Source organism: Melanerpes formicivorus, unplaced genomic scaffold (genome assembly GCF_026170545.1).
Source record: "Melanerpes formicivorus ecotype bairdi unplaced genomic scaffold, bMelFor1.0.p_v2 SCAF_91, whole genome shotgun sequence".
NCBI lineage: Eukaryota > Metazoa > Chordata > Aves > Piciformes > Picidae > Melanerpes > Melanerpes formicivorus.
This window is the reverse complement of record NW_027142443.1, coordinates 793804-806510: the sequence shown is the minus strand read 5'-3', so window position 1 is coordinate 806510 and position 12707 is coordinate 793804. Positions and strand designations below refer to the sequence as shown.

General features: G+C 54.9%; 1 protein-coding gene and 1 pseudogene across 1 annotated transcript; both read left to right on the top strand.

Moving 5' to 3' along the window:
* The first annotated feature begins 1254 nt into the window (after positions 1 to 1254).
* On the top strand, positions 1255 to 4419 carry LOC137455078 (protocadherin alpha-5 pseudogene; annotated as a pseudogene).
* Positions 4420 to 5424: 1005 nt separating this feature from the next.
* Positions 5425 to 12196, top strand: LOC137455086 (protocadherin alpha-3-like). Its single transcript, XM_068165625.1, has one exon. It carries the CDS (start codon positions 9020 to 9022, stop codon positions 11573 to 11575), a length of 2556 nt encoding a protein of 851 aa, XP_068021726.1. The 5' UTR covers positions 5425 to 9019; the 3' UTR covers positions 11576 to 12196.
* Positions 12197 to 12707: the final 511 nt, after the last annotated feature.

Sequence of the window (12707 nt, the reverse complement as noted above, 5' to 3'; positions counted from 1 at the left end):
ACACAGGGTTGCTTGCTCATCTTGAAGGTCTCTTCCAACCTGGTCTGGTCTGGTCTGGTCTGGTCTGGTCTATTCTATTCTATTCTATTCTATTCTATTCTATTCTATTCTATTCTATTCTATTCTATTCTATTCTATTCTATTCTATTCTATTCTATTCTATTCTATTCTATTCTATTCTCAGGATCCTCTTAGGACCTCCTGAGCTGATGCTGACATTGAGAGAATTGTCCTTAGCTTGCAGGTCTCCCTCCTGCTTCCTCTGTGATAGAGGTGCTTATGGGAGCACTCTGCACTGCCCAGTGATTTCCAGGTTTTGCAGAATGTGGGATTTCTCTATGTAGGTTCCCTAGAAATCCCTGATAACAGGAAGGAAAATTACTCTAAGAACCAATTCCCTTCCCCTTAAAAGGATTCTTTTCTGAAGAAACAACCAGTGATTCTACAGGTAAGTTGCTCTACTTCAAGAAGGTGAGTCTGAGAGTTGTACTTTTGTTCCTGTTAGGTCCTGGTATCATCCTCTTGGACTCACTGAGTGTTGGCTGGACTGGGAGTAGGACTTGATGATCCTTGTGAGGTCCTTCCAACTTGAGATAGTCTGTGACTGGACCAGCAAACCACCACTGTGTGCTCTTGATTAATCTCTTGCTGTAGGAGGCAGCAAGCACAGATGAAGGAGGGACCCTGAGGTGGATGTATTGGGCATGGAGGGGATGTCCTTAGTGGAAGTGTCATGGTGTGACCTTCATGGCTTTAGCCATATGACTTACACAGATGAGTGAGAAGCATTTCAAGGGCACTAATGCCCCTGGGTACTGAATTTCTTGCTGTGTTGTTCATAGCTGCCTGAAAGGGGAAGCAAGAGCTAGGCATTCATCATAATGAGGCCAGAAGTTGAGCTTTTCATCAAGGACTAAGTGAGCTTGGGATCTGTGGTTGCTTTGGGCTTCTTCAGCTTTCGTGAAGGGTTTGTGTGCTCGGCTGTGCTGGGTTTGATTTCATGAAGATGACTTCCCTGGGTTGTTTGGATTCATTTGAGCTGGAGAAAGGAAAGAATAAAGGAAAGAAGAAAAGAAAGAAAGAATAAAAGGAAAGAAGGAAGAGGAGATAGAAGAGATGAGCAGAAGTGAAGAAAGTCGCCTCTAGTCGCTGAAAGCAGTTGGTCCTCAACAGCTTCCGGCTTGGTTGGAGACCCGCGCTCCAGAGATCATTGTCCAGTAATCAGCACCTATGGCTCCGACTTTGGTGGTCTCCATAGCTGCACCGGAGGAGACAGGAAGTGCCAGCGCGGGTAAAGAAGAGAGAAGAATGTGAAGAGAAAAGAAAAGGGAGTAGACACATAGACATGGAGGGGCAGGAAGGAAAAAGAAAATGAAAAGAGAAAGGAGACGAAAGAGAAGGAAGATGAATGTAAAGCAGGAAGGAGACGATAGTAAAAACAGAATTAAAAAATAAAAGGCAAGGAGAAACGGTGAACAGAAGAACTGGGGGAAGAAGGAGAGAAGGAAATGAGGAGAAGAAAGACGAGGAAGGAAATGAAGGAAAGCAAAGAACACGCAATAAAAACGAAGAAGGAAACCCATGAGTGGAAGAGCAGGGCAGCGTGCAGGACGCAAAGCAGCACACGGTGTCGCTGCAGGCTCAGAAACGGCGGCAGAGCGGCTCGGCAGCTCCGCCGCGGCGCGGCGGCGCAGCACGGCTGGGAGCGCGCAGGGGTGGTGACGCGCGCGCCCGGTAATGCAGCAGAGCCGGTGAGCGCGGGGGGCGGAGAGGAGCCGGTGTTTGCGGAAGCCGTGCGTGGACCGTGAGCGGCGATGGACGCAAGTTGGGGTCCCGCGGTGCGTCTGGTGGTGCTGGTGCGGACGTGGGCGCTGGTGTCGGGGCAGGTGCGGTACTCGGTGCCGGAGGAAGCCAAGATCGGAACGGTGGTGGGGCGGCTGTGGCAGGACCTGGGTCTGGAGGCGGGCGATGCGGAGGAGCGGCGGCTGCGAGTGGTGTGGCAGGGCCGGCGGGCGAGCGTGGAGGTGAGCGGGGCGAGCGGGGCGCTGGTGGTGAGCTCGCGGCTGGACCGGGAGGAGCTGTGCGGGAAGAGCGCTCCGTGCTCGCTGCGCCTGGAGGTGCTGCTGGAGCGGCCGCTGCGCGTCTTCCCTGTGGAGCTGGAGGTGACCGACATTAACGACAACGCCCCGCTCTTCCCCGCCGCACGGAAAAACATCAGCGTCGCGGAATCATCGCTGCCGGGTTCCCGTTTCCCGCTGGAGGGCGCCTCGGATGCAGATATCGGCGCGAACTCTCAGCTCTCCTACACAATCAGCCCCACCGAGCATTTCCGACTGGAAGCGAAAACTAAAGATGAAAATAAAAACTCTGTTGTACTTATATTAACGAAATCGCTGGACCGGGAGACGGTGCCTGTGCACCGGTTGGTGCTGACAGCGAGTGACGGGGGTAGACCATCGCTGACCGGCACTATGGAGCTGGTGATATCTGTGCTGGACGCGAATGACAACGCTCCGCAGTTCAACCAATCGGTGTATAAGGTGCAGCTGCCGGAGAACGCTGCTGCGGGAACTGTGTTTTTCCAGCAAACAGCGACAGATAAGGATGAAGGAATTAATCGCGAGATACATTATTCCTTCAGTGACTCGGTTCCGTCCAGGGTTCAGAACCTTTTCATAATTGACACAAAGTCTGGGGAAATACGAACTGCCGGGGAACTGGATTATGAGGACGTTCACTCGTATGACCTGGAGATCGAAGCGAGAGACAAAGGGACACCGCCCCTCTCCGGTCACTGCAACGTAGAGCTGGAGGTGCTGGACGTGAACGACAATGCGCCCGAAGTGTGGGTGACGTCCCTGTCGGTGCCGGTGCCGGAGGACGCGTCGGTGGGGACGGTGGTGGCGCTGCTGAGCGTGTCGGACCGGGACTCGGGGGCGAACGGTCGAGTGCGGTGCTGGGTGTGGCCGTCGTCGCCGTTCGGTCTGGAGTCGAGGTTCGCGGGGTCGTACTCGCTGGTGCTGCGGGAGGCGCTGGACCGGGAGCGGGTGTCTGCGTACGAGGTGGAGGTGCGTGCGGAGGACGGCGGGCAGCCGTCGCTGCGTGCGAGTCGCGGAGTGCGTGTGCCGGTGTCTGACGTGAACGACAACGCGCCGTCGTTCTCGCAGGCCGTGTACACGGTGCTGGCGCGGGAGAACAACGCGGCGGGGGCGGAGCTGGCGCGGCTGTTGGCGCGGGACCCGGACGAGGCGGAGAACGGTCGCGTGAGCTACTCGTTGTGGGAAGGCGGCACCGGGGTCGAGGCTGCGGGCGTCGGGTGGCGTCCGGTGTCGAGCTACGTGTCGGTGGATGCGGAGAGCGGTCGTCTGTGGGCGGTGCAGCCGTTGGACTACGAGGAGCTGCAGGTGCTGCAGTTCGAGGTGCGAGCGGTGGACGCAGGGGAGCCGCCGCTGATTGGCAACGCCACGGTGCAGCTGTTCGTGGTGGACGAGAACGACAACGCGCCGGCGCTGCTGCCGTCTGCGGGCGGCGGTCCGGGGCTGGTTCCGGCACTCGGTCCCGTTGCGGGTGGCGTTGTCGGGTCGTCGGTAGAGGCGACGACAGGGTCGGAGTCAGAGACGCTGTGGGCGTGGGCGGCGTGGGGCGCGCCGGCAGGGCAGGTGGTGGCGAAGATCCGTGCGGTGGACGCGGACTCGGGCTACAACGCGTGGCTGCGGTACGAGGTGTGGGAGCCGCGTGGGAAGGGTCCGTTCCGCGTGGGTCTGTACAGCGGCGAGGTGAGCACGGCGCGGGCGCTGGAGGAGGCGGACGGCCCGCGTCAGAGGCTGGTGATCGTGGTGCGGGACCACGGCGAGCCTTGGCGCTCTGCCACGGCGACGCTGAGCGTGTCGCTGGTGGAGAGCGGCGAGGCGGCGCTGTCGGGCGCGGGGTCGTCGTCTTCGTCGGGGCTGGGTGTGATGTCGGTGGCGGAGGGCGGCTTGTCGGCGGGCGCGGCTTCGGCGTCAGCCAACGTGTGGCTGGTGGTGGCGATCTGCGCGGTGTCGAGTGTGTTGGTGCTGGCGCTGGTGCTGTACGGGGCGGCGCGCTGTGCGCCGCGGGCGGCGGTGCTGTCGGGTGCCGCTCCGGCGGCGCTGGTGTGCGCCAGCGAAGTGGGCAGCTGGTCGTACTCGCAGCGGCAGAGCCGGAGCCTGTGCGTGGCGGACGGTGCGGGCAAGAGCGACCTGATGGTTTTCAGCCCCAACTTGCCGCCTCCGCCTGTGGTCCCCGCGGCCAAGGACACCTCTCAGCCGCAGCCTTCTGCCCTGCTGGACACGGTCAGTAGTCCTCTCTTTCTCTCCTCCCCACCATTCTTCATTCCTTCGTTCCTCCCCACAGCCTGACACGCCCCTTCCTTGCTCTCGCCCTTGTCTCATTGCCCCGGGTAGGCGCTTCTAGAAGCCCGGCTGAGCCCGGTGTTGGCGGGCTCTTTACAGATGATTAATAATCTTCCTTTCAGCTTTGCCATTCTCTGCGCGTCCTTGATGGGTGTGAAGTTTTCTCCTGTGGAACGAAATCAATTATATTGCTGGATGGTGTGTAGCATTTGCGCTCGAGGTTGCTGAAGGTGTGCAAGACTCGCAGACTGCACTCTCTGGTGTCTTATCATCGATGCTGACTGCTATCCGTGCTGACATCAGATTTGGTTGTGGTATAGTTTGGTTGTGTTATAGTGTTATCAGTTTCAAATATTAAAGCAGAGGAATGTTATGGAAGGTGCTTTTGGAAATGAGAATTATTCTTCACTTATTCCCCTAGACAGTTGAAATACAGTTTGCTTGGTGATATGGTTTAGGGGTGAACTTATTAGAGTAAGGTTATTGGTTGGACTTGGTGAACCTGAGGGTCTTTTATAAGCTGAATGTTTCTGTGATGCTGTGATCCTGTAATAATTCATTACCAGGTCCTCAGCATTTGGGTCATTGTCCCATAGCACTGAATCAATGCCATTGCTGTTCAGAGCTGTCCTGACATCACCAATGGAAAGTGCAGGGAGTCTGCTGCACTCCGTGTATGTGACATCAGCCATGAGTTTTTTTTCATTGGGCTCTTTGTGATAGACAGGTCTACAAAAGCTGGAATGATCCTTGAGCTGGTAATTGAAACTGTGACGTTTCATGGTTCTGAATGTGTCTGTGGCACTGAGTAAGGCCTGGTTTTTCCTGATGTGAAGGTGACCTTGAGCAGTAGGAAGGCTTGGGTTAAGGGACTGGAAATCCCTGGGAAGAACATGAGCTATGTCGTCAGAAGACAACAATGTTCAGTGCTTGTCTGCATCTTCCTGTGCACTTGCAGAGTGGATCTCAGTAGCAGTGATGTATCGTGTGTCCTCCATGGAGGACTGCAAGACCTGCAGGCTGTGGTCTTGACCATCCCTAGGCACTATTCTCTGCATGAGTGTCTCTGCCGACCGTGCTGGTGACAGCTGTGGTTTGTGAGTGCAAAGTGTCCTCACTCTCTGTGACTCTCGTGTGACAAGACTTGACTCAAGGTGGCATTTGGGATTGAAGGGTTTTCTTTACACTGACTGGTTCAGCTGGCTAACTGAAAACATAACCCCTACATCATGCCCAACAGAGCGGGTTAAGGTTTACTAATTATCATTTTATCAATTTTTTTTTTAAAATTAACATCATACAACATCCACCATGCACCGGCTATTCTCACCCACAAAGAGATAACCAGGCTGTGATCATAACCATCCTCTCACATCACCCAGCACATGCACCCAGGGTGCGGGGGCAAAAGCAGTCCTGTGGAGGGTTTGTCTTTGCCTGAAGCAGGACCCACCCAGACCATCTTCCCTGCTACATTCTGAGTGTGCACTGCAGAGAATTTGATCCTTTCTGCAGTGTGGGAATTCTGACTGAGCAGGGCCAGCTCAGTTGGCTGATCTTCCAGTGTGGACTCACCAGGGGGTTTGTGCTGGATGTGTGTCCCAGGTTTTAAAGGTCTCTCCTCCCATTGCTGTCAGTGCATTTTTTTTCTCCTTTTCTGGCTCAGTTCTTTCTTGGCTGCCATGTTGCTGTAGGAGTTGCTTTTCAAGGTCCAGGATGGTATTGTGGGTGGTGTCACAGGGCAGTGGTTAAGTTTCCAGCCCTCCATCACACCCTCCTCTCCCACTGGCAGTGTGTTGGTAACAGTGAATGAGACGTAAAGAAGTGCAGGGAAAATGTGCCTTAACGGCCCTTCTGCTGTCCTGGAAATGATTCTTCTTCTGAAGATGAAAGCAGTGAAGCTACAGGTAAGTCAGTGGTTCCTATGGAAGATGTGTGTGAGAGACAGATGTACTTTTGTGCCTGGTCTGTCATGGTATCTTCATGTTGGATTGACCATATGTTGCCTGGATTGCAATGTCTGTAGGACAAGAGCAGCAAAGCACTGCTGCCTGCTCTCCTGTTCCTTTCCTTCTGCTTCCAGGCACAGTGTGAGCAGGTGGCACTCAACATGGGTAAAGAAGGGACCCCAAAATGTTTGTGGGAGTGAGTGTGTTGGGTATTGAGGGGATGTTCTCATGGAAAATGTCACCACGAGGATGTTTCCTTCGTGGCTTCTGCTTGGTTGTGTGATGTGTGGATCATGTTAATGATGTTCTATGGGAACTACATCCCTTGGGTAAGAAGGTTCCTGCTGTGTTGTTCTGGCAGAGCATGAGTGCAAGAGGGGAAGCAAGAGCTTGGCATTCAGTGTGCAGGCAGAAAATGAGTCAGGGAGAACCAATCCTCCTCAAATACGTGGAAGTGTGTTTGGGAGCTATGACTGCCCTGTGCATTTTCAGCAGGGTCGTTGTGCTGGCCTGTAATGGGTTTGTTTTCTTTCAAAAGAAAGACTTTCCTGGATTGTTTTGACTCATTGGAGCTTGTTTACAGAGCTGCCACAGTCCATGGGTCTTGGGCATGTGTTAGAACGGAATGGATTCTGTTCTGTGGCAGCTGCTTTGGTATTAGAGATACATAGTTGCCTTGCTGTGGTGTTTGCTGGGTGGCTGAGAGGAGAGTGGGTGTGCAGGGGGAGACCTGGTCAGGACGAACAGATCACTGTGGTTGCCCTATGATGTTAAAAGCCTTCTTCAGCTGTTTGTGCTGGGTTACAATGGGTTTGTTTTCCATCACGAGAGACTTCCCTGGGTTGTTTGAACTCATTGGAGCTTGTTGGCACAATTGTCCACTGCCTGGGACTTGGGCAGTGTGTCTCAGGATGGAATAGATTCTATTCTATTGTAGCAGGGCAGGTCTTTCCCGCATGGTTGCCTTGCTCTGACATTTGTGAGGTACTTGAGAGGACAGTGACTGAAGAGTGTGGTGGACTTACGGAAGGGAGGAAAGATGTCTGTGTCTCTTGTCTGGCACAGACTGGAGGAAAGCAGGAGGTTTACTCTCCATCCAGAGACTTGAGAAGGTGAAGGGGAAGAGACTGAGTCCTTTTTCCAAAGGGCAATTCCATGCTTCATGTCAAGTGTGGCACAGTTCTGTGGAAAAGATTTTATTAATGAGGAAAATGAAAAGAAGAGAGAAGGACAGAAGTAGATTGGAGACAAGAATATGGAAAGACAGGGCAGTAAAGAATAGGAGAAATAAAGGAGAGGGGAGAAAAAAGGAAAAGAAAGTAAAATAGAAATGGAAGAGAAAGAGAGGACCAAAGAGTCGTTTGACGAAGGAACAAATGAGTGAGAAAGAAAGAAGTGAAGGAATCTATGTAAAGCAAAAGCAAGCAAAGCATAAAGAGAGAAGGAAGAGAAAGGAAAGAAGGGAAAGATGAGGAGGAGATGAGCAGCATGTCGCCTTGTTACCTGCATCGTTAATCGTGTGAGGATCTCGGCATCTTGGTGTCCTGGGAAGCTGTTGAGTTCCTAATGAAAAGTGATGAGGAAGAGGAAAGCTCTCTTGCCTGAGGGCGTTTCAGGGCTCCCTGGTGACTGTGATGCAACCACACAGAAATTGTGTTGTTAAGAGGAGGCAGAGGCCAGGAGGTGTAAGGGAACGCAGAAGGGAATGAAGGAGGGCACAACTGAGAATGAAAGCAAACAAGTGCGAAGGAAGGAAGCAAGAGAGAAAGCAGATAAAGAAAGGAAGAGCTGATACCGATTTTACCACCACATACAAACATTACCAGTGTACACAGAATGGAGGACAGTGATTTATAAAAGAGGGAAAAAAAGAAAGGAATAAATGAAAAAAGGAAGTACTAAAGGAACAAATATTACAAGATAAGAGAACGGTATTAAAACAAACAAAAGGCAAACAAAGAAGATGACCAACACACAGCGACGGCTTCTCTAGTCCCTGAGGGAAAAGACGAGCCCATGGTTAGGGAACCACTCATTAGAGAGCAGCGACTAGGGCTGACGTCTCTGTAATTACCGTTGACGGCTCTGTAAACAACGCTGGTGTATCCATCAGGAACAGGATGGAATTCGTAGACGGGAAAAAAAAACCAATCAGGGAGAAAACAAACCAAACAATCAAAGAAAGAAGAGGAAACGAAAAAGAGAAAAAAATAGACGAGCAGAAAACTAAGAAAGGCACAGGAATGAAAAAATAACGAACAAGAGAAATAATAGAAGAAAGAAAAAGGAAGAAAGCTTTCCAGCAAAGACACTGAGATAAAGGGAAATAATAGACAAAAATGAAAAGAAAAGAAATAGTAAGAACGAATGAAAGAAAGGAATCTGAGCAAGAAAACAGCTCAGGGGAAAAAAGTCAAAGATGGAGAATAAGAAAAAGGGAAAGGAGCAAGAACTTAGCGGAATGAGCCGCACGGGGCCGGTGGCGCAGTCGGTGTCGGACAGCGTGCGAGGCGGCGGAGCAGCACAGGGTGTCGCTGCAGGCTCAGAAACAGCAACGGAGAGGATCAGCGGCTCCGCCCCGGTGCGGCGGAGAGCACAGCTGAGAGGGCGGAGGCAGGAGACGGCGCTGGGCCAGGAAGGCAGCACAACCGGTGATTGCGTGAGGCGGCGGGGTCCACGGGGGGCCCATGAGCGGAGATGGATGCGCGTTGGGGTCCCGCGGTGCGTCTGGTGGTGCTGGTGCGGATGTGGGCGCTGGTGTCGGGGCAGGTGCGGTACTCGGTGCCGGAGGAAGCCAAGGTCGGGACGGTGGTGGGGCGGCTGCCGCAGGAGCTGGGTCTGGAGGCGGGCGATGCGGAGGCGCGGCGGCTGCGAGTGGTGTGGCAGGGCCGGCGGGCGAGCGTGGAGGTGAGCGGGGCGAGCGGGGCGCTGGTGGTGAGCTCGCGGCTGGACCGGGAGGAGCTGTGCGGGAAGAGCGCTCCGTGCTCGCTGCGCCTAGAGGTGCTGCTAGAGCGGCCGCTGCGCGTCTTCCCTGTGGAGCTGGAGGTGACCGACATTAACGACAACGCCCCGCTCTTCCCCGCCGCACGGAAAAACATCAGCATGGCGGAATTAACCACGGTACCGGGCTCCCGTTTCCCGCTGGAGGGAGCCTCGGATGCAGATATCGGCGCGAACGCTCAGCTGTCTTACACACTCAGCCCCAGCGAGCATTTCCGAGTTGATCTTCAGCGGAGTGAGGAATTCCGAGAGTCTCTGTTTCTGGTGCTCACGAAAGCTCTGGACCGGGAGACGGTGCCTGTGCACCGGTTGGTGCTGACGGCGAGTGACGGGGGCCGTCCTTCACTGACCGGCACTATGGAGCTGGTGATCTCGGTGCTGGATGCGAATGACAATGCCCCGCAGTTTAACCAATCCGTGTATAAAGTGCAGCTGCCGGAGAACGCTCCAGAGGGGACTCTGGTAGTGCGGGTGAATGCAACAGATCCAGACGTTGGAAGCAACAGAGAAATGAAGTTCACCGCCATAAACTCTTTTCCCCCAGAGGGCCTGAAGCTTTTAATTTTAAATCCTCAGACAGGTGAGGTCCGTCTCACGGGCGCTCTCGACTTTGAGGATGTCCGGTCATATGAGATACAAATCGAAGCGACAGACAAGGGAACACCCCCGCTGTCGGGGCACTGTAAGGTGTTGGTGGAGGTACTAGACGTGAACGACAACGCGCCCGAGGTGTGGGTGACGTCCTTGTCTGTGCCGGTGCCGGAGGACGCGTCGGTGGGGACGGTGGTGGCGCTGCTGAGCGTGTCGGACCGGGACTCGGGGGCGAACGGTCGAGTGCGGTGCTGGGTGTGGCCGTCGTCGCCGTTCGGTCTGGAGTCGAGGTTCGCGGGGTCGTACTCGCTGGTGCTGCGGGAGGCGCTGGACCGGGAGCGGGTGTCTGCGTACGAGGTGGAGGTGCGTGCGGAGGACGGCGGGCAGCCGTCGCTGCGTGCGAGTCGCGGAGTGCGTGTGCCGGTGTCTGACGTGAACGACAACGCGCCGTCGTTCTCGCAGGCCGTGTACACGGTGCTGGCGCGGGAGAACAACGCGGCGGGGGCGGAGCTGGCGCGGCTGTGGGCGCGAGACCCGGACGAGGCGGAGAACGGTCGCGTGAGCTACTCGTTGTGGGAAGGCGGCGCCGGGGCCACGTCGTCAGGCGTCGGGTGGCGTCCGGCGTCGAGCTACGTGTCGGTGGACGCGGAGAGCGGTCGGTTGTGGGCGGTGCAGCCGTTGGACTACGAGGAGCTGCAGGTGCTGCAGTTTGAGGTGCGAGCGGTGGACGCGGGGGAGCCGCCGCTGATTGGCAACGCCACGGTGCAGCTGTTCGTGGTGGACGAGAATGATAACGCGCCGGCACTGCTGCCTCCCGCGGGCGGCGGTCCGGGGCTGGTTCCGTTAGTGGGTGGCGTTGCCGGGTCGTCGGTAGAGGCGGCATTGGGATCGGAGTCAGAGACGCTGTGGGCATGGGCAGCGTGGGGCGCGCCGGCAGGGCAGGTGGTGGCGAAGATCCGTGCGGTGGACGCGGACTCGGGCTACAACGCGTGGCTGCGGTACGAGGTGTGGGAGCCGCGTGGGAAGGGCCCGTTCCGTGTAGGGCTGTACAGCGGCGAGGTGAGCACGGTGCGGGCGCTGGAGGAGGCGGACGGCCCGCGTCAGAGGCTGGTGATCGTGGTGCGGGACCACGGCGAGCCGTCGCGCTCGGCCACGGCGACGCTGAGCGTGTCGCTCGTGGAGGGCGGCGAGGCGGCGCTGTCGGGCGTGGGGTCGTCGTCTTCGTCGGGGCCGAGTGTGCTGTCGGTGGCGGAGGGCGGCTTGTCGGCGGGCGCTGCTTCGTCGTCAGCCAACGTGTGGTTGGTGGTGGCGATCTGCGCGGTGTCGAGTGTGTTGGTGCTGTCGCTGGTGCTGTACGGGGCGGCGCGCTGTGCGCCGCGGGCGGCGGTGCTGTCGGGTGCCGCTCCGGCGACGCTGGTGTGCGCCAGCGAAGTGGGCAGCTGGTCGTACTCGCAGCGGCAGAGCCGGAGCCTATGCGTGGCGGAGGGCGCGGGCAAGAGCGACCTGATGGTTTTCAGCCCCAACTTGCCGCCTCCGCCTGCGGTCCCCGCTGCCACGGACACCTCTCATCCGGAGCCTTCCGCTCTGCTGGACACGGTCAGTAGTCCTCTCTTTCTTTCCTCGCAACCACTCTTTCTTCCTTGCTTGTCCCCCCTCCTGTGATGCCCTTTTCCTTCTCTTGCCCTTAATGCATTGCCCCGGGCAGGCGCTGCTGGTGGGTGCTTTGCGGATGCTTAATTACCTTGTTTGCAGCTTTGCCTTTGTCTGCGCGTCCTTGATCGGTGTGAAGTTTTCTCCTGTGATAGGAAATCAATTCTATTGCTTGCCCGTGTGTAGCATTTGCACTGGAGCTTGCTGAAGGTGTGCAAGACTCGCAGACTGCATACTTTGGTGCCTTAGTATGGATGCTGATTATTGTCCGTGCTGGAATCAAATTTCTTTGTGTTATAGCTATGTTTATTACTATCAAATAATAAGGCAGAGGCGTGTTATCGAAAGTGCTTTTGGAAATGGGAATTATTTATTCTCTTTTCTCCTCCCCACCTCTCCCACGTTTCAAAGAAGTGGATTCAATTACCTGAGCTGTTGTAGCATTTTTTCAGTATAAAAATCATCAGCCATTCAGGTTCAAAGACCTAGAAATGTTAGGTTTGTAATGAAACTTCAAGCAATATCAAAGACAGTCCCTTAGTAAAGAAAAACACCTACCCCCCAAATTCTCCTACAAAAGTGTTTTGATCATTGTCCCGTAGCATTAAATCAATGCCAGAGTTGTCCTGACATCATCAGTGGAAAGAGCAGGAAGTCAGATGCACTCCGTGTATGTGACATCAGACATGTGTTTTTCCACTGGGCTCTTTGTCAGCTGGAATGATCCTTGAGCTGGTAAATGGAACTGTGACATTTCATGGATCTGAATGTGTCTGTGGCACTGATTAGGGCCTGCTGATGTGAAGGCGACCTTGAGCAGTAGGAACACTTTTGTGAAGGGACTGGAAATCCCTGGGAAGACCATGTGCCATGTCAGCAGAAGACAACAATTTTAGAAGCTGCTCTTCTCCTGAGAATGTGTATTTTGTTGTCATCAGTTGAGCGTTCATAGAAGAAAGGTTGAGTCATGGAGTGTTCTTGTCCAACATCCTCTGCTGGGCTGCAAAGTGTCTGGAATTGGAGGCTGTGTGCACCTTGAGATTATTACATGGATTTTTAAATACTCTCACTGCCCTCGAAGTGATGAAGATCTCACATCGGAGAGAGTCTCTTGTGCTGCTGCCTGTTGTTCTTGCACAATTTT